Raw genomic sequence first — 26,398 nt, forward strand, 5'->3', positions numbered from 1 at the left:
TCCAGACTGGTAGTACCTGGCTGCTTACTTGCATTCCCTCTCCCACCTTCTGCTGTTGTAGTCTCTGGACTTGTGTAGTTAAGCATGCTATCAGGGGAAACGTGCTTCTTGTGCATCCCAGTTCTCACTGTCATAGTTTCTTCCCCACACTGTAAGCTGTATCCACTTAATGTATACGCTCTGACTCTCACTATAGACCTGTCTCTGTCTCCTGACACGACTGGCATGGAGACTTCCTTTTTGATTTTCTTTTTTTTAAGCGTCTTAATTCCTTCTAGGCTGAGAACAATTGTTAGGTGCTAGGCAGTTCTGGTTTTAGCAGCCTCTTCCAAATCCGTCAAAAGGTTCTGAAGAACCTCTACTGAAGCCATCATCTAAAGGAAAGTGGGTAGAGGTGGAACTCTTCCTAAAGCCCGCTGTAAAGGACCAGTTCACCTAAAAACAACACTGGTCTTTTCTCCTGTTCCCCCCTCCATTTGGAGGAGAGAGAGAGTGTAGACCTTTCTCAGGTGAACACTGGGACAAGAACATTGTCTCTCACCGAGGAAGTTGGTCCTGATGGTGTGTTAGCCTCTGAATGCGGAGAACAGCAGTGAGGAGCTTTGCTTCTGTTAGCTTGTGTTGCTGATGGAATGGGTAAGTTTGCTCCTCCAGCATCTGCGTTTGAATTAGGTTTGGCGCTGGGCAAAGCCTGTTTAAGTGGTTTTCTTGCTGCTGGGGCCTCAAAGCACACAGATCTGTGTTAAATATCCGTTGGGCAGCATCGCAACAGCAGCCAACAATTAGCTGCTTTTTGCACATCCATTGCATTTTTCCTTGAGAATAAAGTGTGCTTGTTTGTGCTTTCAGAATGTTACTTTTTAGTCAGACTTGGATAAAAGCATTTGCTATTTGTTTTCTGGGGGTTAGTTTTCTGTTATTTTTTGTTGCTTATCAGCCCAGGTGGATTGTTTCCTGCAGGGCATCATCACATGCTAGTTGATGAAGATAAATTGTTCTGCAGCCTCGGTTATTCTTTTGGATTAGAGTTATTGGGAAAGCCTTTCTGGGGATGCTGTCATCTGGGTACAGCAAGTACATGGATTAACCAAGGCTGATCATAATTATCCAGGGCTGAATGTGAAAGGCTACTGCTTACTGCAGTGCGGAAGTGAGAACACAAGCCTTTTCAAAAGGGAGTTGCTGAAGCTACAAACAGACCGAATATAAGTGTGTCTCAGCAGTCCCTGCAGACCTTCTCTCTGGGTTGTGCATCTCAGCTGCTTCTGTCATGCTGCTGTACATTTCAAAAGAAAAATACATTTGAGGTTTCTGTTTTCCTGCTGTCAGAAATGGAGTCTGGTAAGCCTTTTTAGCCACCCTATCAGCTGGTTTTGTACCTCTTGGGAGTAGACTGCATGAGTCATTGTCTAACACTTGGAGATTTGAGATGATTTGCTTTGATTTCACTCAAGACAACAGTTACAGCACATCTTGCTGGATTGAGATTGCTGCCTGTTAATCACATAAGGGATCCTTTTCTCTGCAGATTGGCATGTCCTTGTGAGATAGAATTGTTTCTCAGGGAGGGTTTGCAGGTGTATTCCTAGAGGAGCCTGTATTTGAGATGGACCTCGTGCCTTACAGAAGGCAGATCTCAATGGCTGTCTGGCATCGTTCTCATCCACCTCTCCTTCCTTTCTTCTGCTTACTTCTGTCAAAGTATGAGCTTCATCCCTGCTTGTGACAACTGTTTTCCTTTCCCTACTGTCTTCTGCTGCTGGGTCTTCAGCTCCTTGATGTTGCTGGGGGCCCAGACTCTGAAATACACCTGCTGAATGATCCTTTATTCCTTTCCGTAGTGTCAGCTCAGGAGGCTACCAGGTGATGCCTCCTTGCCAAAATAGTAGTAGTGTTTAAATGGGAGCACCTCTCTATGCCCAACTATCATCATTTTCAGCTGCTGCCTGTGGCCAGCAGTGCACAAACTGTGAGTGTCCTGAAGCTCAAGGTCCCATCTGAAGCAGATCCCCAAACCATTTCTCTTAGGTGGCTCCTGGTATACCGGTACCGTCTCCTGCTACTGGCAAACTAACCAGAGGCTACTCTGTCCACGTATGCTATTTATAAAAAATGTTTGGCTGATGGTCAGTGCCTTTGTTAGCTGTCCCTTGACTCTTCTGTGCTCTGAAGATGAAGGTCCACGTGCACTGCTGGGTCAGGGCGGATCACTGAGGAGCTGGATGTGCTGTTCCTTCTTGGTCCCTGAGGCCCCTTCCATCTGTCTGGAGCTGTGTGTGGTGTCCTCCACAAAGCTCCCCCACAGCTTGGTTCACCCAAAAGCATTCATTATGCAAGGCTGAAGCTCCTTTTGCTTGCTGTGTGTCTCAGCTGCTCTTCTACCAGGAACTGATGGGCTTTGCAATTCCAGGATTATCTAGAGGAGTACAGGGAGGGTTTCAGGTTGAAGTTTCATGTTGATGATCACAAGCAGGGTTGTTAAATTTTGCTTTGTAAGCACAGCTAACAAGCAATTTGGAGGGGAAACATGGAAGAAGTAGTCATTTCCACCCCCTCAGATGTTACCACATAACCAGCTGAATCAGCGTAGCTGAGGGGATGGTACCTCTAGAGGAGTGGGCTCAGGAGGCAGCAGGAAAGTCCAGCAGCTGAGCAACTCCTCACGAATAGGGATGTTCTCCATCCACAGCAGATCTTATCTGTGAGATTCCAACATTCCCTGCCAGAGGAACCTGGCACTGCTTCTGCTGTGCTGAGTGCCAAACCAGTGTGTGCTGACTGCAGGACCCTGGCGTGGCCGTGGCAAGGAGCAGCTTGGGAAAGAGGGATTAAGTTGTTTTGTTTTGCTTTTTTAAAAAGACGTCAAAACCAGTTGCTACTTTCTGGAAAGCTCACTGTCTGGAGAGGAGCTGTTTACAGAATTCAGCAGTTTGTAAACGTTGGGTGTTGCAATAGGAAATCCATGCTGGGAAAACAAGTTGAGCTTCTCCTGCAGTTCGCCAAGTAGCCAGCGCTGAGCCATGACTAATGCTCCTGAAAGGCCGAGTCGCTTCAGGTTGCTGGTTGTGGTAGAGGAGGGGAGGGCTCTGCTCGGACTCGGCGCAGAACTGCTCTGGATTGGAGATGGCAGAGTCAGGAGAGGTGGTTAGGAGGATGGGGAAACGTGTAGAGGGTCACCAGCAAGCCAGGATGGAAACATTTGACCTGGACGAGTAGAATATCCTCCTCTAACAAGCAAATCTGTGGCAGTTGTGCTGCTGTAAAAGGGAGTTTTGGGCTTTTAATTCTGCGGTGGCCTTTTAGAAAACGCATTTCTGCCTTAAGTGCAGGATGGGTTTGGCTCTGTGTATCATGGAAGATCACTCCGTAGAAGTGTTTCTCTTCTATGGGATTAGTGGCAGCACCTGGTTCCTACCGTTAGGGTACCTTGTTGTTCTGATCAGTCATGAAATAGGGCTTTTAATGCTTTTCATTTCAGAATTCCCCTTCTTGCTGATACAAGCTTATGACATGACCACGCCAGCTCCATCAGGAGCTAGCTCAGTCAGTTTCTGGCCCTTGGTAACTGATTCCCCTTCCAACATCTGCAGCAGCTGTTGGAAGACGGGAATATTTGCAAGTAATTTGTTTTATGCTCCTGGCAACCCAAAGTTGTAGCTTGCAGCAAAACCTTACCAAGTTGTTTAATACCCTATGGGGAAGGAAAATCCATTTGTACTGCTGGTTGATCATGTCTTTTGGCCATGCTTTTGGCAAAAGTTTTTTTCCTACCTTTTTTTTTCATTCATGTAGCTGGCCAATCTGATCTCCCTTTCCGCCCCCAACTGATGTTGCAGAGATGCCTGTAGCATAGGAGCTACTGGTTTTTTTTGTTTGTTTTCCCCTATAGTTATTTGGATCCTGGGATCACTATCTAATTTATGTTTTTGAGCAAGTCCTACATCCGGTTGCATCTGCGTTCTTGACCAGTGTTATCTGCATCAACAGTCAGATTCCATGGTTAAGTGACTGGACTGTGTGGAAAAATCACTGTAAAAATACTGTAACTTGTTATGCTTAACTGCTTTGTAAACTCCTAACAGTCATTTCCTTTCACTGACTCATTGTTCTTGATCTTTTTTCAGATGAGTTTTTCCATCACCCATTCTTGGATGCAAGTGCCTCAATGAAGAAATGTAAGTGTCGCATTTCTATTACAACAGTTTTTGAACCATGACGCGTCTTCCTGTGCTGCTAGTTCAAAAGGAAACAAAAAGGTTGCTTTGCTTTCTTGGTTATTTGGGTGTGGATTCAGGATTCATTACCGTGTCATGTCCAGATTTTGCTATCAAAATGTATTTAATGTTGCCGACATCTTCAAAGGGAGGATTTGGGGGCTATTTAGAAACCTAAATGAGAGGTAAATGTAGCTTTGAAATGCGTTCAGCTGTTCTCTGTGAAGTGCTTGGCCAGTGGGGATGCTTGTAGGTAAACAGGATTATGCAGCAAGATCATGTGTTTTCACCCACATCAGCAGGACAATTCAGGATAGTGAACAGGCAGAAAGAAGATGACATTCTTGTCACTGCTTGCCAGGTGTGGTTGTACCAAATGGGAAGAACATTTGGTAACTGAAACCCGCCGTGTTTACCTCCAAAGTCTTGCAAAATCTTGTTTTAGAAAGATTACTTACTGGTGCTCTGTGAGAACTGTCCAAAACAAAGCCGGATTTCTATTGAGAATTCTTTCCTCTTTTGAATCAAAACTTTGCAAATTTCCAACCACACGTACTGTGATTCAGTTTTGTTTGTGGGAAAACAATTCTGAACTGCTGCCAGTGCATGGGATATGATACTGCTGGCCAAAGGACTCGTTTTAGTGGAATTGTATATGGTCATCTATTTTCTTCTGGAAAGATCCTCTTGCGCCTTTAATCTCTTAAGTGATAGTCACTGCTGGAAACCTTGGCTCTGATTTGGGGTGCCCAGCGCAAGGGCTGGAGGTTTCAGAGGAAACGTGCCCGGTGCTTTCTGAACACGGAGCCACTCTTGGGCATGTGGCACAGTGGATGCCCCTGGAGGGAAGAGCAGGACTTCTCAGTTGTTTCTGATACAGATTTCTAACCGTGTATGTAGGTGACCGTCCTGCGGGCAAGAAAAGATGGTTCTGGTTTAGGGGAGCTGGCAAAGCAGCAAGATGTGGCGTGAGTCCTGTGAAGCGGGACTCCTCTGCAGGCAGGAAAGGACTCCGCCTGTTCAGGACTGCTCCGAAGCCAGCTCAGCACTCAGCACCTGCTGTACCGCTGCTGTGTGAGAAAAGGCCTTCCGAGTCTGATCCCCCTGCGGGCAGGGAAGGGCTCCCACGGCTCTGCCCTGCGTGCCAACCAGCTCCTCTCTTACCTCCAGCTGCTCGATTGCTTCATTGGCCAGAGGAACGGGAAACCCCCTGCAAACATGAAAGGATTCTGCTGGCTTGGCCTCAGTTTCCGACTTCTGCACGCTTGCTGTGCAGAAACCAAAGGCACTGTTATGAGCCACGGTTTCTAGCTCAGCCTTTGCCCCCATCTGCACCAAAGGTAGTGGTGTGTGGTCAAGGCCCAGTTAAGAGGGCCCCTGTACGGGCAGGTAGGGGCTGTCCCAACTCCAGACCTCTCTGCTGCCCTGCTGGCCCCTGCCTCCAGGTCTGTGTTCCCAGCTTGGAGTCCTCTCCAAGCAGGAGAGACTACTACTGGTTTTAAAAAGATGAGGGGAGCAATACCTCTGTGTTGCTGGAAGTCTCCAAGATGTTGTGCACTGGTAGAAGCCTGCTACTGGAGGAGATCGTTCTGGAAGTCTGCTGCGGAGGCACCAGCGGCTGGCTGGCTGGCTGGCTGGATGGATGGATGGGTGGATGGATGGAGGCCTCTGGGAAGTGCAGGGAAGAGCCTGGATGAGAGGCTGCGTGTGGAAGTAGTGGTCCTGTTGACTTCTGAACACACGAGAGAAGAACCCGTGTGTCAGCAAACATCTGGGTTGTGGTGGTCTCAAGAAAAACTCAGCTGTACATGGCGCTGCTTAACACGGGAGGGGGATTAATATTTGCACAGGTCTAGGTGACCAAACACAGTCAGAGGTGCTCAGGGCTAGCTTTGTGTGCAGCTGGCTTTGTGTGCAGAACTAAAACAAGTCCAGAAGTTTGTGCTGCTTCACATAAATGTGTGGCACAGCATCACAGGTGTGGGAAGCATTGAAGAAGGCGAGATGGCTGCATTTGAATCCTGAGGGTCATGCTCAGATTGGATTGCACAGTGGAGAACTGGGAGGAGGAACAGCCCGCTCTGGTGTTCTCATTCTCCCTGAGAACTGATAATCGTGCTACCGCTGACTTCAGTGAAATCACAAGTAGGTCATGCAGATTGGAGCGTGCAAGTTTCCCATACAGTCTGCATAATCTGCACAAGCATCTGTGTTTGGAACAGTTCCTGTTGCATGATGAACGCACCAAGACTTCAGCTATGCTCAGGGACCCAGTGTGCAGCCTAAAGGAGCTTACGGCCCAGGGACGCCTGTGCTGCAGATGCAGATAACTGCATGCCTTTAGGTCCCAAACCAGTTTTAACGTGAGCTGCTCACTTTCTATCTGAGGACTCCTGGAGTCTGAACTGAGCGCGGTGGCCTCTGGCCCTGCAGGCAGATCCGCCCTTGGGCAGAGGGGCGAACAGGAGAGTTGCCACCAGTGCACAGAGCTGAGGACATCACCCGGGCTTCCGAATCCTGCCAAGGCTTGGTCCAGACCTGGTCAAAACACAGCGATGAAAAATGAAGAGCTCTCAGCTATTTGTTCTGTTGGGATACGTGTTAGTCTACCACCTCATGAAATCGTACAGATTTCTTCTAGTGCAAGAAAATTTTGGATTTCATAATGCTATGTAAGAGTTCCATGATATTCCTGAGTGGATAATTTTGAAGTTGCCAAGGCTACCTCATTTCAATAAATTTTCATATTTCTCAAGATGCTTCATCAAAATCAACATTTCTGTCAAAAATCTTCAAATATGACTTCTCTGACAAATTCGTCCTCTCCTGAGATTTCGAGGGATGGTTGTTCTTTCACTCCTTGCTGTGGACCTAAATCTTCTGATAGCCAGCGCTGACCACAAAGCTCTGCTTGCCACAGACTTTAGCCTGGAGAGTGGGTTCAAGGCCTTGGGTGTTAAATAAACCATGCACTTTAGTTTCTGTTTCTTTATTTATATTTTATTATGGGTTTTGTACGTGTGACTAATGTGCTATAGATGTGTAAAATTTTGTTAATAAAGTCTTTAAAATACCCTGTCTAGCCAGGATGTCGTCTGTCTCTAGCCAGGACTCTGATCGCCACGTGGGATGGGGCAGTGCGTTACAGTAATAACACAGGAGGAGGCATAATTAGATGCTTGTGCAAGTCTTCTCTCCGTAAACACGTTGTAATTGGTACCCGTGCAGAGTATTTTGGAGTTCTTTTGCTCCTGTCTTTAATGAATGCAAAGCTGGTACCTCCTTTGCTCTGACTTAAGAGAGTTTAAACATGAGCAGTTGTGGTTCGGCAGTGCACGAGGTGATGCTGCTGGGATGGTTCAGGTGTCTGGGAGATGTCTGTCATGTTTTTTTTTTCCATCTTTATAAACGTAGTGCACATAAAATACCCAGGTAGAAACTAGCAAAAATCATCATGACTTGTGCAGATGAAAGATTTTAATGGTAAGACTTTTTTTTTTTTTCTTTTAACTCTAAAACCAAATTTATTCTTCAGGCAAGTCCCTTGTTTTTGCACTCAAAATACTGCCTTGCCAGAGACTGCAGTCAAATAACTTCTTGATGACTGGTTTTGATTACACCCAGATAATAACAAAAATGCATCTCTCCAATGCGTGTAAAACTCAGATACCAAATAAAGCTTCCACAAAGCCTGAGGCTCAGTTATTTTTAGGACAGCCCAGCCCCTTGTAGGATGATTTGTCATCAGTGATTTTTGCAGGTGTAGGATCCAGGATCAAGATCCACACAGCTGGAGCACAGGCTTCCCTCTGCAGCTCGTAGCTCTCCCATTTGAAACCAGTTGACTTTGGTTATGCAACATCCACTCTGTTTTGTTGCTGGAACAAGTTGGAGAGGACAATTACGAGAAGAGACTTATTTACATTACAATTACAATCCAGCAATTTTTGGATTTGGGTGGGGGCCTACAATTCACGTTAATATTCCCCACGTTCAGACTTGAGCTGAAAGCACGATGAGCCAAGTGTTTGCACCCTTTTTAATTTTGAACTGGGAGTGCCTGGGCGTGTGGAGGAGATGGGAGCGAGTGTCGAGCTTCCAACCCTTCCTGGGTGCCTGGCAGGGAGAAATGCACTGCCAGGCCTATGGCAGCCAGGGCTCTACTTGCATGGGCTGACAGTTCATTTTTAGCATCGGGAGCTTTTGTGTTGGGCCTTACAGCATTACAGAGTGGATTTGGGGAGTTTGGGTTTTAAGGAAGAACGTGATTAAAGATGCTGTATCTGAAGGTTGTGCTTCATGCAGAATTTTAATCTGGGTTTCAGCTGGTAGCGGAGAAGCCTGTCTGCTTCTCTTCCTTTAGAGATTAGTGGAAAGCTGGCCAAAGCAAAGAGACAGAAATAGAAAAGTCTCAATTGCAGCCAGGTTTAAATCAATAATAAACACGAAACCAAAATAGTGTGGAAGGGACCTTGAGAGAGCCCTGAAATGACTCTAATGAAAATACTAATTCCAGGAAAAATGAACCGTGGCACAAGTTTTGCAGCACGTCCGTGTGGATATAGTTCAAAAATCACTTACCTTTTCCTAAAAGAGCCTTTATTTAATGGGGAGGGCTGTCTGCACAAGGGTCAGTTGATCTGTAGGAGCTGGCAAGATAATGGGGGAAACGTCCCCCATGGTTTCTGGGAATAGTATAGGGAAGGCAGTAGGGGTTTCTCTGCAGGAGTCTCTCTGGGACCAGAAGCAGCGTGTTAGAGGCAGGACGGGGCTCTCCGTCTTGCAGGCGAGGTCTCAGCCCTCTGTGTGTGTTCCCTGAGCGTGGGGAGCATGCACCAGCTGTGTGGGAAGCCCACTGAGCTGGAAGAGGATGCTGGCTGTGGGCGATGTGGCTCTCCATGCCAAGTCCTTGACCGACCTCCCACAACATCCTTCTGTAGGGTGCCACGGTGCTCATTCCTGTGCCGGGCCCGGTGTGCTGTAACTGCAGGGCCCACTTTGGGGACACACCCAGTACAGCATAGATGCAGGGCGTAAAAATAAAGTAGCCTCTAACAAAGCTTTGCAAAGATTTTTTTTTCGTTATAGACCTAAGCTCTAAAGCTGCAGTGGAGTGAGCACTGCCCGGCTGTTCTGCCACAAGCCGGGAAGGCACCGCGTGTGTGCGTGCTCGCGTGGCACTGCAGCCACCCCAGCAGTCCCCATGGGACTTCTGCAGGAGGGCCCGTGCTCTGCTGAATCGCCCCCTTTGTAGGATAGCCTAACCTCTGCTGTCACCCCAGTTACACTGTTCCAGTTTTCAGTCTGTGCTGCTTTGGCTTGGTCTTTCTGTTGCTGGGTCTGGTTGCGTCCCTGGCAGAGTGAGGAGTTCAGCAGCCAGGTGATTGCTCTGCTTGTGCTGGGACACGCTCAGCTACTCATCCTTTAACTCCTTTGATAGGCTAAATGTTTTAAAGCCTTTTATTAAAAGGCATATTTTCCCATTCTTTTATCATTAAAACACTGTTTCAACTGTTAATTGCAGAGAGATGTACTTTTATTTTTCTAGCCAGTTGAGTGGAGTAAGTGTGCTGTAGCAGCCAGTGCAGTTAATGACAGGAGTAGGTTTACTTCAAACAGAAGTGTTCTTTGAGGCGTTATTACTCCTCCTTGCATGAAGCAGGGAGTCATTAACACAGGTCCTGTAAAGGTAGAAATTGATACAAGATGCTGATTTTCTGCCAGCACAATGGAAGAGGAGCAAAGCAAAATGTTCTTATTTAATCGTCACCTCTGATCTCTGTCTAAAGTCATTCAAATACCAAAGTGGTTGCAAAGTGAAATCTGATTTTAAGTAGCCTAGCAAGGATGTTGGGACTCTCTTGCATCTTTGTACCACGTAGTCTGGTGCTGGGGCACTGGCAAGTTTGAAGCACTCAAAGTTTCAAAGCCCACTGAGGAGTCACTGTTACCTTTGACTCGTCTCCCTTCTGAGCTGAGCTCTCCCAAGCAATTTATTGAACCTCACTTGCACGAGTCGTTGGAGTTGAATGTTCTTTGCTCTTGTGATGCCTTCATCATTTTTTCTGCCTGAAGGTCGATGCTAACTTCTCCTTTCAGCGTGAGCTGTGTGCCTCTCTCAGGATTACAGGAAAAACAGTTTGGTAATGAAGTAAATAAAGCGAACGGTTCTGATACTGAACCATGAAACGCCAAGAGAAGGGCTGCAGGAACAGCCAGCGCTCTGGAACAACTTCTGCACGAAGAGATTAAATAAGCAAAAGCTCTTCAACTTGCAGAAGGTGTCACCGAGGAAGAATGAGCTGAGGAATAAGAAGCAATGGACTGTTTCCTTGTGGAATGATTACATCTGTGGGGTTTTATAGTACGTGGCCTGGGATGCCTGAATGCCTTCTGGGGGGGCAGCAAGCACAAAGCGAAAATGAGAAGTTACCTTTTCATAGCAAAGAGATTTGTGTCCACAGGATGTCTCGGATATTGAGTGTGTTCTGGGAGTCCTGAGGCGAACTGAGGAGCACAACTCTGCGAGGCCTTTACGAAGGGCTGCTGCAAAGGAAGGCCCGGAGCTCCCAGCCTGCAAATGCCGAGTGCTCTCTGGGCCAGGACCCTTTTGTTTGCCCTCCCTTCTCACCCAGTGCGGTCGCTCTGTCAGAGTGTGCGTTTCTCCTCCCCACAGAGACTTGATAAATGTGCAGTGATTGTATCTTGACCGAGTTCATAATGTTTTCGTGTGGAGTAATGCCTCTTGATTGAAGAGGTTAATGGGCCTGTGTTGGCTTGAGCAGATGTGGTTTACATAGTAGAGCTCCCAGCATTCGGGGTAGGTGCTCTGAGCCACAAGGGCTGATAAAGAAGAAACTGTGAGGGTGTGGCAGCAGTCTAGCTCCTGACTTGTGTCACTGGCCTGAGTAATTCAGTCCGTTTTTCTGCATAACTTTCCCTTCATTTACAAAGGTGCTTTGGAGGCTCTCCAGGGCAGAAACCATCCTGGTGCCTGTATAGGTCAGCCGTAGGGTAGACCCCTGATCTCGGTTGGATATTCTGCATCCACCCTAAGAGCTGTAACTGAAATAGCGTGGGGAGGAGGGGCTGGATGAAAATCTTGCAGCTGAACAGCATGCTAATTTTTCTGCTGTTCTCCTTTACTTGGCAGCATCTGATACGTGAAGTAAACCTGATGTGAAACAATGAAAAAGACCTTCTTTTATTGACTCATCTCAGGTTGACAACTAATTTATGTTATATTTTTTTCTCCCTCTCCTTGTTTTTAGCTGCTTCTGTGCCAATGCCTTCTTATCCCAGTTCAGGCTCCGGTAGTTCCTCCAGCAGCTCTTCTACTTCCCACCTGGCATCACCTCCTGTAAGTACAGCTCCAAGGATGCACTGGTTATGTTAGTGGTCTCTCTGCTTGCTTCTCTGAAGTACAGCCTTGCTTTTGCTGTCATCTGCTGCAAGTTACTGAACACTGTAGTTCTGCCTGTGCTTGGTGCAGTGTCCTTCCCAGTCTGCTCAGAGTTTGGGTTCTGAAGGTTGTCTTTCTCTCTACAAGAAATACTTCAATTTGTCGTTGTCTATTACGTGAAAAACCTTTGTGAAAGGAGTTGGTGTTAATGCTAGCTTGTGTTGGGAGAGGCAGAAAGCTCCTTGGAACCAAAAATAATAATAATAAAACAACAACCCAAAAACTGGCCACTAATTCAGGGCATAGTAATGCTTATTTGGCTAGAGGTTCTCTGTTCTCAAGCGAAGTCTCTGCAGCTTGACAGCAGATCCACCCTTTCTTTGAAAGGTGAGCCTCCTCCTTTCTGACCAGCAATCCCAGGCACCACAGAGAGACATTCAGCAGAGCTGTGTGCCCAGACCAGGCCTGCCACAGTCTGGTGGTCTTGTCAGAGCTGATCTGAACTGATGGTTTTTCTCTCTGGTTACCTGAAATGATGAAAACTTTCCTGGAGGGCAGAATATCAACTGACCAGTGAAGTGACATTCCTCTAGCTCACTGAACTGAAAGCTTGTTTTCGGAGGCTCTTGGTGAAAGCTGCCTTTTGACTTTGAACTGAGGAATGCTGGTGGTGTGATGGGAAAGGGAGAAAGACTGAATTTTCTTTTCTTGTGCCTGGCATTGCTGCTTTTTTGCTTTGTTCTCTGAGGTTTCCCTGGGCCAAGGTTTCTCAGCCTCTTCCAGGAAGTGCCATGACTGAATCTTTCTCCCCATGTTTTCACATGGAAGATATTGCATCTGCTGTGAGGAGCTGGTGTGGGAAAGCTTGAGGGGCACTATCTACAGTTGATCTGGGTGCTCATGGTACGGACTGGACAGAGAGGAGAGGTCGATTCTGCTCTGAATGGCACATAATTGGATTCCTGACTGTATTTTTTCCCCCTGCAACCATAGGTAGAAGGGTGGTTGGCTGGGGTGCTTCTTGGCCATAAGACTCCAGGAATGGGTAGCTGCTATGAAAAATAGACTCTCTCCACTTGAGCTCAAGGAAGCTCGAGGGTGGTGCAGACTTTGGGGTCTCCATGTGAGAAGGGTACTGCACCAGTCCTGGTCTGCGTTTGGAAGTTTTGCGGACAGAGTTATACTGGCTCAGCACGTGAAAAACGCCACATCTGCAGGCAGAGCCAGCATTGCTATGTGGAAAAGAGACAGCTTTGACAGCTGGGAAAGTCCTTCTGCTTGCATGCATTGCACGTGCAGGGAGTCAGTCCCTGTAGATACAGGACAAGGCTTTATTAGGGCCCAAGTGCAAGCTGATTCTGATCTTTTTCAGCCCAAAAGTGCATTAGAATGAAGATTGTCTTATGATCTGCACAGTGGGCAATTGAGATGTCTTACAACTTTCTAAAACCATCTAGCCTCCATCTATCTGTAAAAGGATTGTGGGACTATCCGTCATTTGGCTGAAAGAGAAAAAATGGAGCTCTTTTGGAGCCTGTCATGCCTCTGACAGCTGTGAGGTGTTTATCTCTTGGATGCTTTGTCTTCTTTAGACCTCTCTAACTCCTCATCAGCATTACAGCAAAACAGATTTGTCGGAAAAATGCTGAGACACTTCCATACCTGTTCCTGAGTGCTTACTGCAAGGATGTGAGTAGAGACTGAAGGTGTAATGTTCAAAAACAAAAAACACAGAACAACCAAAAACTTGCTGAAGGCTCTTCCCTTTTTCTTGGCCTTACAAACTGAGCTGGTAGCAAATGCATGCTTGATCCAGAAAGCCTCAGGAGTGGCAGAGTGTTGTGATACCTTAAGTGATTTTTTTCTTATCCGAGGAACATCAGACATGCTAATACTATGTTTTTTGTAACAAAAGGTGCACGGTTCTGACATAGGCATAAAAGACTGTTCCTTCTCAGTAAACTGAACAGCTGCCCCTGGCAAACTGTCAGCCCTGCTTTATGAGCAAAATGTTGTCTGTAGCCTTGTACGGCTCGATTTAAAGGATCCAGCAGAATGAAGAAGTAGCTGTACTGAAGCCAGTATTTGTTTTCTTCTTGAATTAGCAGTCCCTTGGAGAGATGCAGCAGCAGCTGCAAGAGAAGACGCTGGCATCTCCTACCCAGGATTCCCCCGGTTTTCTGCATGGATCGAAGGACTCTGCTGGAAGCAGCAGTAAGAATTCATCCTGTGACACAGATGACTTCGTTATGGTCCCAGCACAGTTCTCAAGTAAGTTGGTTTCTGGAAATGCAGACGTTCTGAGGAGAGGGGGGATGTGGATGTTAAGGGTAGTTAATACACAGCTGAAACAGTGATTAAACCTGTCTGCTTTGGCTGAGTAACAGGAGAGTTGTAGTTCTCACACTGTAAGAGATTTCTGTCTCCCTGGTTAGCTTCATAGGATATTTTGTAATTATCTTCAAAGATAGGATTTGAGAGTAAAGGTTATTTGGGGAATTCAGTAAGAGACTGAAACTGGAAATCCAACTGGAAAAGAAGATAAGTAGGCTCAAGTACGTGTATCTTTGAATTTCACATTAGTACCTCTGCGTATTTATACTTTGATAAGAATTGCATGAAATATATGTGTTCACAGGGTCCAGGGCTACAGTTCAGGCACACACCTAAGTATGTTCATGCATTAGTACTTAGCCAGCAGAAGGATATTGTTCAATCTCAGCCATGTGTGTGAGGATTTGCTGAGTTAGGACTAGTGATAAATGCTTTGATTCCTCCTTCCACAGTTGCACTGCTTTTATTAAGAGAGGGATTTAGAAGGGCTGAACTGTGACAGGCAGGTCTCTGCTGTGTAATCCTCACATAAGGAAGAGCTCAATGTTGTTTTTATTCTTCCTGGGAGCAGCAATGGGACCAATGTACATATGCTTAGTGCTAGCCACATTTCCAGTTGAAACTGAAATTTCCTCCAATTGAGGAATTGATCTCAAATTAATGTTTCTTCACTTCCTTATTCCTTAGGTGATATGACTGCTGAGGCTGCAGGAGGGAAACCAATCCAAGACAGCCTGATGTACAGTGGGTAAGAGCACCCAGGCAACTGCAAATGAGGCCATTGGAGCATACTGCGCACTAGGGACTTTCTGGGTGCTGGTGAATGGGGGAAGGATGTTGCTGAGTTAGCTTTCATGGTAGGGATGACTGTCACCTGCCTGTTTCTGACCATTTTCAGTTTCCACTGTCAGGTCTGAGTCAGAAATAAAGCTGTAGGACTGTGTATTCCAGCATTTGGAAACAACTTGGAACAAAGCTTTCTGCTCTAGTTATGTTTGTAACACACTAATGCCAGCAAACAGCCCTTCTGCATCACCCTTGTTTTTGTAAAGAAACTTGTATGAAAAGATGGTGTTCTTCGTTACTTCATCTATCTTCATTCACTCCTGTCAAATTCATGATTAGAAGACTAGCCATTGAGACAAACTTCAGCGATGCTTTTCTAGGTTCTTGGGGTTAGGAAGAGTTGCACTAACATGATATAAGGATTGCATAAGAACGAGAACGTGCGTATGCTGATGTGAACACACAGCTTCTAGAGTTGCTATTCATTTATGCTTGGCTTCCTCATCCCTCAGGACTAAACTGCATTTCATTTGCTTAAAGGCTTTTACACCAGGTTGAAACGGCATGGGAGAAATGCCTGTTGGTACTGTAACACTGCCAGACAATCAGCATGTGGTGCCTGAATACTGGAGTGTAGGTGGGGCAGCATGACAGCTCCAGGGCTGCTATGACTGGACTCAGCAGAGGGTGCGGGACAGGCACAGCTCTGTTCTGTGCTCTGCAGCAGGGAGCAGAGTTATTTCACAGGCTCTAACACCTGGGTTCTGTCTGCCATTTTTTCAGGAGTTCTCTGCTGACTTCAGCAGGCTTGGAAAGCCAGGGAAGGACACCGTCTCCTTCTCCCCCTTACAGCAGTTCTCCTAGCCCCTCCAGGTAAGAAGGACTGTTTTGTGGTGATTGTGCAACTTTGATTAATTAAATTCCCATTGACTTCCAGGATAGAATTTTAAGAGATGTTGGTGTGCTGAGCAAGATCCACATCTCTCTTTTAATTAAAGGGTAACAAGAAACACCCAGGAGAAACTCCCCAGCCTTGGGCACTGATCCATCCCAAATATAGAGCCTGTCTCTCCCACCACTGGCCCTCAGAAGGGGCTAAGAGAGAATGCAGTAGAACTGGAATTAACTCTGTTCCCTGGGGGCAGGTATTATTCTCAAGCAGAGAGTTAATCTACTCCACTGTATGTATGTGCTACTCGTCCCCTCCGTGCTCAGCCTGCAGAGGCAGTGAGTTATTCCAGCTGAAGACCCTTGCTTTTAAATTCACACAGTGAAATAGAGCACAATGCGTTAGCCAAGGCTGAAACTACTGTGGGCTTGAATTACTGGACAAAGGATAGGAGGACAAGTGTGGAGGGGTGTTGCTCATCTCCCCTTGCTGTTGAAGGACAGAGACCTGGGCTTACTTAATTGTCTGCAGTTTCCTTGAAGCTCCAAGCAGCTCACTGCTCTACGTCTGTATAAAGTAATGCTGCTACACACAGCCCTTAGAGAGGATGCATGAGTAAGCATAACAGGCGCAAACAGGTGTGGTCACAGGTTTAGTTCCAACTGAACCAGTTGTTTTCAACTCAGTTTTGGCCTTTAGAATTGTGGTAGGTGAGAGCTGCCCACACACAACAGCACAAACTGCCCAGCATCGCCAGCAGGTCCAGTTGCATTTTTCTTCAGAAGCTGTTAATGGTCAGTGGAAAGTAATCCTATAAACTTTAGAGCTTGAAGCTTTCGGGTTCGTGCTTAGCTTACAGGGAGCTGACAGGTTTGCTTCTCACCTCACTCGTGCCTGCTGGGAAGGCAGGACAGCTTTAATCTTCTCTTCTGTCAATATGGCACATGTTGGGTGAGGGGAGTTCACACTGGGGGAGGGATGACCCTAAAATCTTTAAGAAGAAAATGTAGTCCCAGTCTGTGTTGAACACACTCGTCACATAAACAGAGCCCAGAAAATGACAAAACATAGCCTGAAAGCATATAAATGTAAAGGAGAAGAATATAGCTCAAAGCCTTGCTGACGTGATCAGATTAATTGGCAGGCACGTACCACAGTGTGCAGTATAATTGCATGAGGCTTCTTATGCCATTGCCTGCTAAGCTTTTTAACAGCTTATTCTGAATAAACTGATTCCTTTGCATTCTGGGGATCAGTCTTTATTAAAGGATTTGGCCTTGTTTCTGGACAGCAGTGAGTAGAAATTCATGGAAGTTCACTTCAAATGCTGCCTACTGTTCGCTGCTCTCTTCTCTTCATCATATTGTAGTGGATCATAAGGCAGAAAGGCACTGCCGGTGGCTATGATCTAAACCTCTTGCTGCTCTTGCTGTCTTTCCTGCTCATTCCTGCAGCTTCTGTGGAGCAGATTCCACACCCTCTGCAGCTACTTCCCACTTTTATATCTGCTTTAAAGAAACATTGAAAAGTTACTTCCTAACCTGTCCAGGATGGGAAACGAAACATAGATAATGAAATGGTGGGGCAGTCACTCCAAATCTGGAGTGCAAAACATGATCTTTGATCTGTCCATCAGAAGTATTATTAACACAAGTTTCAGTGCTCTTCGCTGTAGATTTCCTGAGGCCCATTGGTTCAGCACTCAGCTTCACTGGTGCAAAGAATGCTTGATTTTCTTTTCCTCTGTCTTTTCTTGTTAGAAGGCAGCAGTTTGCCCTTTCGTGTGTGGCTCTAGGCTAGTAAGCAATGCTTGGATGTGGCCCAACTGGGACAGAAAGCAAAAGCTATTTTAGTGGCCAGCAGTGGGTTTTCCTCAGGATGTCACGATGCACTCTAGAGCAGCTCTCCTCGTTGTTAACTAAAAGGCGAAGATTAGGCTGAACTGAAATACACTGACAGTTGAGGGCTGGTATTTTTTTTAATACTTCCTTGTTGAAAATGTTTAATAATTCTAACGAACGGTACTTCCTTGTATATATCCCACGCTAATGGATTTCATGCAATTTTTAAAGAGCTCTTAACTACTCTCAAGTAATTAAATTCCCTGTCCCAGGTTTATCTCTTTGTCTTTGCAAATTTATTGTCCGCTGTAGTCTTTAAGGCTTGAGGCCAATTAGCAGATTTAGTATATGTCAGCTGGGCACTTTCTTTTGCAACTTGGACCTTGTGTAGGACACCTGGCTCCTATAAGGATTCATGTAAATCCTGGGGAGAGGGAGAGACTTTTCACCCAAGAAATCTTTTCCGTTAAAGGATTTTGGCCAGATTGAAGAGAGAACGTTTGAAATTTATGTTGGAAGTCAGGATGTGTGCGAAGTCTGACGTCAGCCCTCAGATTTGTTGGTTAAAGCTTGTTTGCTTTATGTCTGTCTGACACAGTGTCAAGTACTGATGGAAGGCAGAGACACCAAAACCCTCACCTTTCCACTGAGCAATTAGAAACCTTGAATGTCTTTATTTTACTATATGCTAGTGAAAAATCAAGGCTTAGGTGATGCCTTTTAGAGGCAGACTGAGAGTCTGTTGGTGAAGTCTTTCTGGTGGGAGAGATAAGAACACGAAAAGAAGAATATGTAGAATTTAAATGAATAAAAATAATAGAAAAAAATAGTAGATATGTTAAGAGAGGAAGAGAGAAATGAGAATCACATTTTGATCTTTCAGCCTTTATTGGTTAATGAGTTCTTTTGTGAATGAGGAGTGTCTTCATGTGCACAGTGTGGAGAACTGCAGATCAGCTTTGTTGAATGCTGTCACCATGAACCACAAAGTACTGCTGACCTTCCCCAGAAAAGAAATTTTGGTGATGGGATATTTTGAACTGCCAAATAAGACACAGCCTGTGCCCTATGCACATGTGTACACTCCTGCTGAATTAAACGTCTTTCCTCACCTTACGAAAAACACTTCCTCTCTGAGTGTTAGACCCGAAGAAGCAATACTTCCTGCTTCAAGGGTTCAAGCCAAGGTGTGTGTCCTACCCTGACAGCAAGGAAGACTGCAGAAGCCTTCATTACCAATAAGGTCTTTCTGTAATTGTGCAGCCTCCCTGCAATTGATGTTGGCAGCTGTAAATAACAGCACCGTGGCAATTAATCCAAGAATTCTGGAGCCTTTGGGAAAAGACTTTAGGCAGCTACTTAGTTAAATGTGGTGTTTGCATGGTTTTTGTATAGCATGGGTTTTGCTGAGTGGTGCATACAGGCTAAGAATAACAGGGAGACTGTCACCTGGGGGAACAGATATCAGATGTGAGCTGATTTACCTGCATAGAGCTGATATACCAGATGGAACTGGAAAGTCTGAGATTTGCAGAATGGGCCTGTCCCATTTCGTGTGCGTGATATTCTTCCTGACCTTGATGGGCATACCGATACCAGCTCCTGTCCCCGGATTTTATTCTCTCCCGAGTTGCCTTCTGCACGCTGTAGTTAACTTGCAAATCCTCTGAAGTGCACCAGAAGTGTGTGTTCTCTTCGTGGTGTGCTGAGGCTTTGACGGAGGCGCCACTGGTGCAGCAGTGTCCCTGCATGAATTGCAGATAGCTCTTGGCAGCAAAACCTTTGCTGGTGTCCTCTGTGAGCCACAAGCGTTCAGCCTTTGTTCGGTGATGTGCTCTTTGGCTGGGGATCTGAGTCTGCTGGAAACTGGGCCAGCTGTGGCATGAACCAGCAGGGCTCCAATTTTCCTGGAGGGAGTGGTGCGCTTGGGTGTGTGTTTTGGCTTCAGTCTGTGGGTGGGAAGTGTGCTGGAAGAAAGGTGCCTGCTCTCAGGAGATGTGTGCTGCCACTTCCCTTTCGCATGGCTTTGAACTGCCACCCCGTACAAACCCGCAGCCTGAGAGCAGTGAAGGGGGCGCTCCCTGCGTGAGGCTGCTTGGGGAAGATAATATCTGCAGGTACCTGGCTGAAGGCCCACCCCTGACGCGAGGCTTTGTCTCCTTTCCACAGCCGGCCGGGGCAGTTTTCCAGCAGCAAGTACGGACACTCCGTGCCCATTCCGGTCCCGACACAGATCCATAACTACCGGCGGATCGAGCAGAACCTGCAGTCTCCCCACCAATACGCCTCTCCTCGGTAAGTGCAGGGGCTGGGAGGAGGGGGTCACAGCGTGTTACACCGCATTACATCTTGGGGGGCCTTTTACAGTAGGTTCTCTCTATCTCTAAAAATCTTCTTGAGTGGTGGGCCTTTCCCCCTGCTGTAGGGAGCCAAGGCAGGCTATGTTTTGTGGTAACATTTAGCTTTGGAGTATTTCTGTAGTGATGTTGAAACTTATTTGTTGCCAGGTACCGTACATTTTGTCAGCATGTGTGTGTGCGAGATAGCTCCCATCAACTTTCTGGGTAGGCTGGGCGTTTTGGGGTCTGCCAGATACGGCTTGGTGGGCCAAGCAGAGACAGTCATCCATTTGGCACTTGCCTCTATGAAAGGAAAACGTTGAGATAAATGACTGAAATGGATAGGGATGCAAAACTTACCTGACTGTACTAATCAGTTCCTGTAGCTACTCACACCATAGATGTTTATTACACGAGTTCCATACTAATGTGGTTATGCATCCTGATGAAGTCACGGGTAATTCCTGCCTGTGAGGCAGAGCATGCCTTCTGAGGGCCGTCAGGATGAGCCGGATGCCAGCCTCCAGCTGCGTGCAGCTGCCTTCCTCAGCTTGGTGGTGATGTCTTCTACCTCCAAAAAACACCAAGCTTCTGTCCCTTGACACATGTAATTTATGGCTCCTACAGTTTTGAGATCTGGATTAACGGTGGCAGCCCATGTTGTAGAAGGAGGAGCGTACAGGATCGTAAAGAGAGTTTGTACAGCAAGGGCAGAGAACATTCCAAGTATCTGGATTGCTTAAAGTTTAGTTTTCAGAAGTAGGGTAATGCCTGTGTCAGCCTGAGTTTGGGCTTCTTACCAGCTTAATTAAGGATAAGGCTTACTCAGAGTGGACCCAGAATTGGAGACACAATGTTGATATTAGCCACGGATCAGCGAAGAGATTTGTTTTGTGCCAGTGTTAGTTTAATACTATTCTATGCTCAGTTCTTTGAATGCATGACAGGTTTGGTGGTAAGCTCCTTCCAGTTTCCTACATGCCCTATATTTCTTACAGCAGTATTTGTGCACCCTGTTAGTGCTGAACCTAACAAAAGAGTCCCAGCCCTCCATGTGATGTACAAACAGCTCTGGAGAACGTGCAGAGGCTGCACCAGGCACAGTGACAGGCTGCTGAGTTTGGGCTCGCAGCCTGCGGAAACCAGTCTGGGATCAAACTGTCATGTTTTGCTCCTTTTAGTCAGCGCTCTGTAATGATGAGATTAGCATCGTCCCTGCAGAGGAACTCGAGGAATGGAACCAATCAGATGATTCACGCTCTGCTTTTAGCATCATCACAAAATCTCTGGCGTCATGTTTTGTCTCCTGCCCCAGGAAGCCATATTTATCTCTCATCATCACTTCCTCTAATCAGCAAAATTGATTAGACACACTTCAGGAATGGAAGGAGAAAACTTCATCAAGCATTTTGTGTGTGATTCCACTTTTCCATCAGCTGTATCAAATAGGCCATTACAGCCAAATGCCTCATCACGGCTGGCACGTAGCCTGACTAAGAGCTTTGACATACGCTCTGTTTTGCAGTATTGACTGCTGTCATCTGACCGGCTGGTGATGCCGGTATAGCACAGCTTGTTTGTGGGTAGATATCTCGTGTGGTGAGGTGGTGATTATGTGTGCTTGCTTTTGGCCACATCACCTGTCCTGCTCGTCTGCTCCTTGCCTATGCCATGTCTCGTAGGGTGGTGGTTGACATTCCACACCTTTCAGCAGCTGCAGTCAGCTCCTGGTTTTTCCTGCAAGCTCACAATAAATAACCATTAGTCTTCTGGATGGCTGATGTTCTGAAGAGTTAAAAATTTGGCAGAGCAATGCTTTCTTTCTGTCACTAGGTGTCTTTTTACCGTGTCAGGGGTGTTTTCTTTTTGTACATTAGTTTTGCTTCAGGGCCAGGCACTTAGTGAGTGTTAGGCTTCTCAGTTGGGAGCAACATGAGCGGAAGTGATTTTTAGGTTAAAACTTTAAATGATTTCTTTTTTTTTCCCTAGCCTGTGAATGTAGTGTGGATTAATTTGACAGAAAAACATATTGGGGTGGGGTTGAGGAGGGAGAAGGGAAAAAAAAATCAAACTCATATCTCAATTACTGATTTTTTTTTCTGAAGCATGGGATCAAGTAATGCCATATTCCTGGTGGTGTTGTTGGACAGACATACTGCCACTTCATCAGGATGGGTTTGCCTGTAATGCAGTTAGCCCTGCTTGTACTGCTGAAACCTTTATGGCTTTGTTCCTTCTGTTCAGATATGCACGGACAGATTAATAGTGCGTTGCTGGGAGAGGAGGCAGGATACCTTGGTGACAGCATCTTTCAGTGGCTTGCACACAGTTTTTTCAGCATATTCATTGATTTTTGTCTAGAAAACCACCCACTGGCTGAGAATAATGTTCTTTCAACAATGGAAAAGATGTTTCCAAATCAAGAGTAGGTCTGATAAAAAAAAATTGTTTTCTCACATAAAGGAGTGCAGTGGGATCTTGGTGAAGGAGCCTGCAGAGGCAGGTTGGCATTTCAGTAGTTAGGCTGTGTTCTTAAAGTGTGATGAAACCATTCAAATACTGATAACTAATATACAAAAACCCCATCTCTCACCAGAGGTGGTGTGGCTGTACTTACTTTCTCCCTATTCTAGTTTCTTCTTGGTTTCTTTTTAGCAGCTAGGTGATACTTGAGGTTCCTGCACGTGTGGCCTGTACAAATTAATTCTAATTCTCTAAGGTGAGGTTTCACAAGGAGTTAGGGGAGTTTGGAGCCCAGGCAATTCTGACCATTCCACCTCAAAGAGAAATTCCTCTGGGTAATACTCAGCTGTTTCAAACCTGACAGCCACGCACTGCTCTGTTTCGCTTTGTAGCTTCTCCTGAGTTGAGTCAAAGCCCTGTTACAGAGCAGTTCCTTTGGCACAGCATAACTCCCTGCAGCACAACGTGCACTCACAGAGCTTTTTAACTTACAGGCTGCTCTGACAAAGGAGTGCACGGCTCAGTACAGGAGGAACACTTGAATAAAACCTTCTCAGTGCAGTCTGAAGACACTACCTCCAATAAACACCCAGGACACAGCAAAATAGGAAATTGTCTCATTCAGGACTGATTTAGATACCTGCAAGTGTCTAAAAGTGACTTTTTAGAAGATGACAGGCTTACAGCTTCCCTGCTTACCGCTGAGCTAATCCAGCTCATTCTTTTCATTCTTTTTTTTCTCATTCTTTTCATTCATTTTGCAAAATTTTATTGGGATTGGAACTCTTGAGAACAAGGATTATCATCTTAATCTATATTTATGTACTCCTAGTATAGTCGGGTTTTGATCTAAGATAAACAGCCGTGAAGCTCCACTTCTGTGGAGTTAGCTGGGTGTGTTTGAGTGTCTGGTGATACTATTTTCCTTACTCTTACTGGCAACTGAAGTGATGTGCATGTTGTTGTTGTTTCCTACAAGGTCTGGTACGGTCCGGAGATCTAGCAGTACAAGTCCTCTTGGTTTTCCTAAAACTGGTGCTTCCCCTCCTTATCCTGGAGAGCATGGATCTGTGCCCAGCTCTAGAAAGCTCTCCTTCGGCGGTGCCAAGCCATTTATGCCATCACCGCAAGGTAAGATGTCAACTGGCATATTGCTGCTCTAATAAAATCATGTCTCTCTCCTGTAAAGAGGAGGTTTTGACCAGCTGTAACCTCTGCGTAATAAGGAATTCAGATTGTTGTGTTCCCCCATGGCTCTTCTCAATAGAATATTTGACAGGTGTTTTGGCTTCAGTAAAATGGAGAGGAAAATACCTATTAGCCTCAGGAGAGGTGAGCTGTGTTTTGGTGTCTGTGTGAAACATTTTGCTTTCCTCTCCAGAGGGCTTCTGTAAGTGGAAAGTATTTTTTTTTTTTACCAGTTTGGGCTGAAGTGAGAAAAATATGAGCCAATTGCCTTCAGAGCAGAATTCTGACTGGCTCTGGAAGGGCTTGAAATTTCACTGTGTCTACAGAAATGCAGCTGTCTGATTACCTGATAGCCTGATCCAGATGCTAACAAGCAAATCAAGCGGAAGAAGATAAGAAAAACCCTAGTGTGCAAATGATGCAATTTGCTGCTTCCTGTAAAGGAACAGACTGATGTAACTAGCTATTCTATATCCCTAGAGTCTCCCATCCTATATTTATTAGTCTCTGCTGATGGGGAAATGGAGAATATTTATATTCTATTCCTCTGAATTAATGTTTGTGCAAAGTCAGACTAAACCTGGCTAAATGAATACCAGCCAGAGCTCTTGTCCTCCTTTTACAGGAGTTGTTGATCTTTTCACTATACAGCCAGGGCTGAGAAGATTGGGAGAGATGACTACTACCTTTCTATAAAATAGGAGGTGTGTAGTATTGTCATTGCCTATGAAAACTTAATGCTGAATAAACTTCGATTTTGTTCCCTTAAAGTTGGAACGATCCCAGAGCAGCCCAGCCAGACTGTTATCCCCTCTTCTGTTGGAGCAGAAGTGAGAAGCCGGATTACCATGGCTGGTGAGTTGATCCTTACTTTCATTATTACTCCTATGGATAAGGCCGGAGCCATAGTCTCAGGGCATTCAGGGTTGGGTACGTACCTCCTTGGATGTCTTCACGGTGAATCCTGGGATCAGGCTGGCTTTTATTTTTAGAACCCGAGAATGATACGGTTTGTCACTGTGTTTGGGCTCTCCAGGTGCCTCAGCGCCCGAACACTCTCCTCGAGGGATGGGCTCCCGGCTCCACAGTGCTCCCAACCTGTCAGATTTGCATTCCTGCAGGCAGAAGATAACCAAGCAGCACTCTGATCCTCTAGTTGCTCACTTTGGCCATACCCCAGTCAGCCAGCCTCTGCAGATTCATGGCCTGCAGCACTGCCGGCAGCTCAGATCCTCACCAAAGCTGTCTGAGTTCATGCAGAGAAGCCCATTGCCAACTATCATGGGCTCCCCTACAAAGGTATGTCAAGGAGTCTGCCTTTGGGTTTCTCATGGCTTGATTTGCTGGGTTGTCTGGGGGTGAAGCACTGCTCAGATATCTCTGACCTGGATTTATCACCACTTGTTCCCTTTTCTTCAAGGGCTGTTTAGTGATCTGTGTGAAATGTGGCAGTGTCCTAGTTCTTAGTGGACAGATCTCACTTGGCAACAGCATTCACCATCTGAGCAGAGTCCGGGGCTTTAAACAGGCAATGAAAAGAAGCTGCCCAGATTAGGACAGAAGCGCATTAGTGCGCTGTGGTGTCAGGGTTGATTTGTACATCACAGCCTGTGACACAAGCGTGCATCCAGAAGGAATCCCCAGCAGAGACTGCAGGCGGTTACGTGGGTGAAAGCCCCAGTGCCTGACGTGAAGCTGGCACTGCGATGGCATTTCTCTGTGCTTATGTTAGGCTACTACAAATTTTCAGCAGAGCTTGTTGTCCTTTCAGTTTAGTCTTTCTGGGATAGGGGACAGGTAGCTGTGTGGGCTGGAATTTCTCCCTCTTTTCCTCCTATTTCAGGCTTGTTTTTAAGTGTACAATTTAATTCTGATTAACAAATGAGGGGTGAGCGGAACCTTCATCCTTCATTTTGAAGACTGATCTCTGTTTTCTCTTTTTCCTAGGCTGTGTCCCCTTTTGAGTTTCCCAAAACTCCAAGTTCCCAGAACCTTCTCACCCTCTTGGCCCATCAGGGGGTCATGATGACTCCAACACGGAACAAGACCCTACCAGATCTGAAGGAGATCGGTCATTTCCACTGCCAGCAGACTGGCTTTGGATTGAGGCCTGTGGAAGAGATCAAGGGCAGGTGAGCTACGGTCTGCTTTACATAGTGGTGCTTCATTCCCTAACATGAGTGGGGAAAATTTCAAAGCTACAACTTCAATTATAACGTGTCTGCGAGCATTCTGCAGTCATCTGCTAGCACCCTTGGGTTGCAGGCAGATGTTATGCAGATTTTTTAAAGTCTTTCTCTACAGAAGCAGGCTGTGGCCTAGATTTTATAAAATGAAAGATTGCCTACAGCTTCACACTGTTCAGTGCCCAAGGTTTCAGCAAGTGGGGAATCAAGGATCTGGTTATTAGACCAGACTCCCTGCAATTATTCAAATGTGTGCTTTGCTCTTTTTGGATCCTGTGCCTGTTGTGAGGGAGAGGTGTTCCTTGCCTATCACACTGCAGGCACAGGTCTTCAAAGATCCGTTTGAAAGCCAGGTACTGACATGAATGTTGCAGGATACAAAGTTGTTCAGGTGTTAGTGTTAAACTTTTCTTATCTGCCTCTCTGCTGATAACAACTTTCTCCAGTGATCTAGAAGAGTTCTCTAGTATTCATTTCTGTATCTTCCATCAAAGAAAAATTGTTTTACAGCAATTCTGTACTCAGTTCTTTCGTTACTGCAGTTAGTCAAAGTAGTCATAAGCTTTCTGCAAGTAGCAGGAGGTGCTTCAAATGTTCTGCTAAGAGAGGAATAGCGCCAGTGGTTATTTCAGTTTGGGGCTCTTTGCTTTGTAGTTGTTGTGGACCAGCAATGGCACAAAACGGAGTGAAACTTAGCTGAAACTTTGCACCTGCCCCAAACTTGCTTGGTGATTTTCTGCATCATCTTGTATGTTC

The 26,398-nt window shown here is 46.0% G+C and overlaps 1 protein-coding gene across 1 annotated transcript in view; it reads left to right on the forward strand.

Annotated features, from left to right (window-relative positions):
- The window catches only part of ULK1 (unc-51 like autophagy activating kinase 1), a 78,899-nt gene that overhangs the window by 37,997 nt on the left and 14,504 nt on the right, over nt 1-26,398 (forward strand). The window contains exons 11-20 of the mRNA XM_084297332.1: nt 4,125-4,175; nt 11,486-11,574; nt 13,722-13,887; nt 14,638-14,698; nt 15,520-15,609; nt 19,636-19,761; nt 23,248-23,399; nt 24,228-24,311; nt 24,493-24,755; nt 25,404-25,588. Of these exons, the coding sequence (XP_084153458.1) occupies nt 4,125-4,175; nt 11,486-11,574; nt 13,722-13,887; nt 14,638-14,698; nt 15,520-15,609; nt 19,636-19,761; nt 23,248-23,399; nt 24,228-24,311; nt 24,493-24,755; nt 25,404-25,588 (1,267 nt within the window). The remainder of the gene's footprint in view (nt 1-4,124; nt 4,176-11,485; nt 11,575-13,721; nt 13,888-14,637; nt 14,699-15,519; nt 15,610-19,635; nt 19,762-23,247; nt 23,400-24,227; nt 24,312-24,492; nt 24,756-25,403; nt 25,589-26,398) is intronic.

The sequence above is a fragment of the Netta rufina genome (genome assembly GCF_964035555.1).
Source record: "Netta rufina genome assembly, chromosome: 17".
In the NCBI taxonomy this organism is placed as follows: Eukaryota; Metazoa; Chordata; class Aves; order Anseriformes; family Anatidae; genus Netta; species Netta rufina.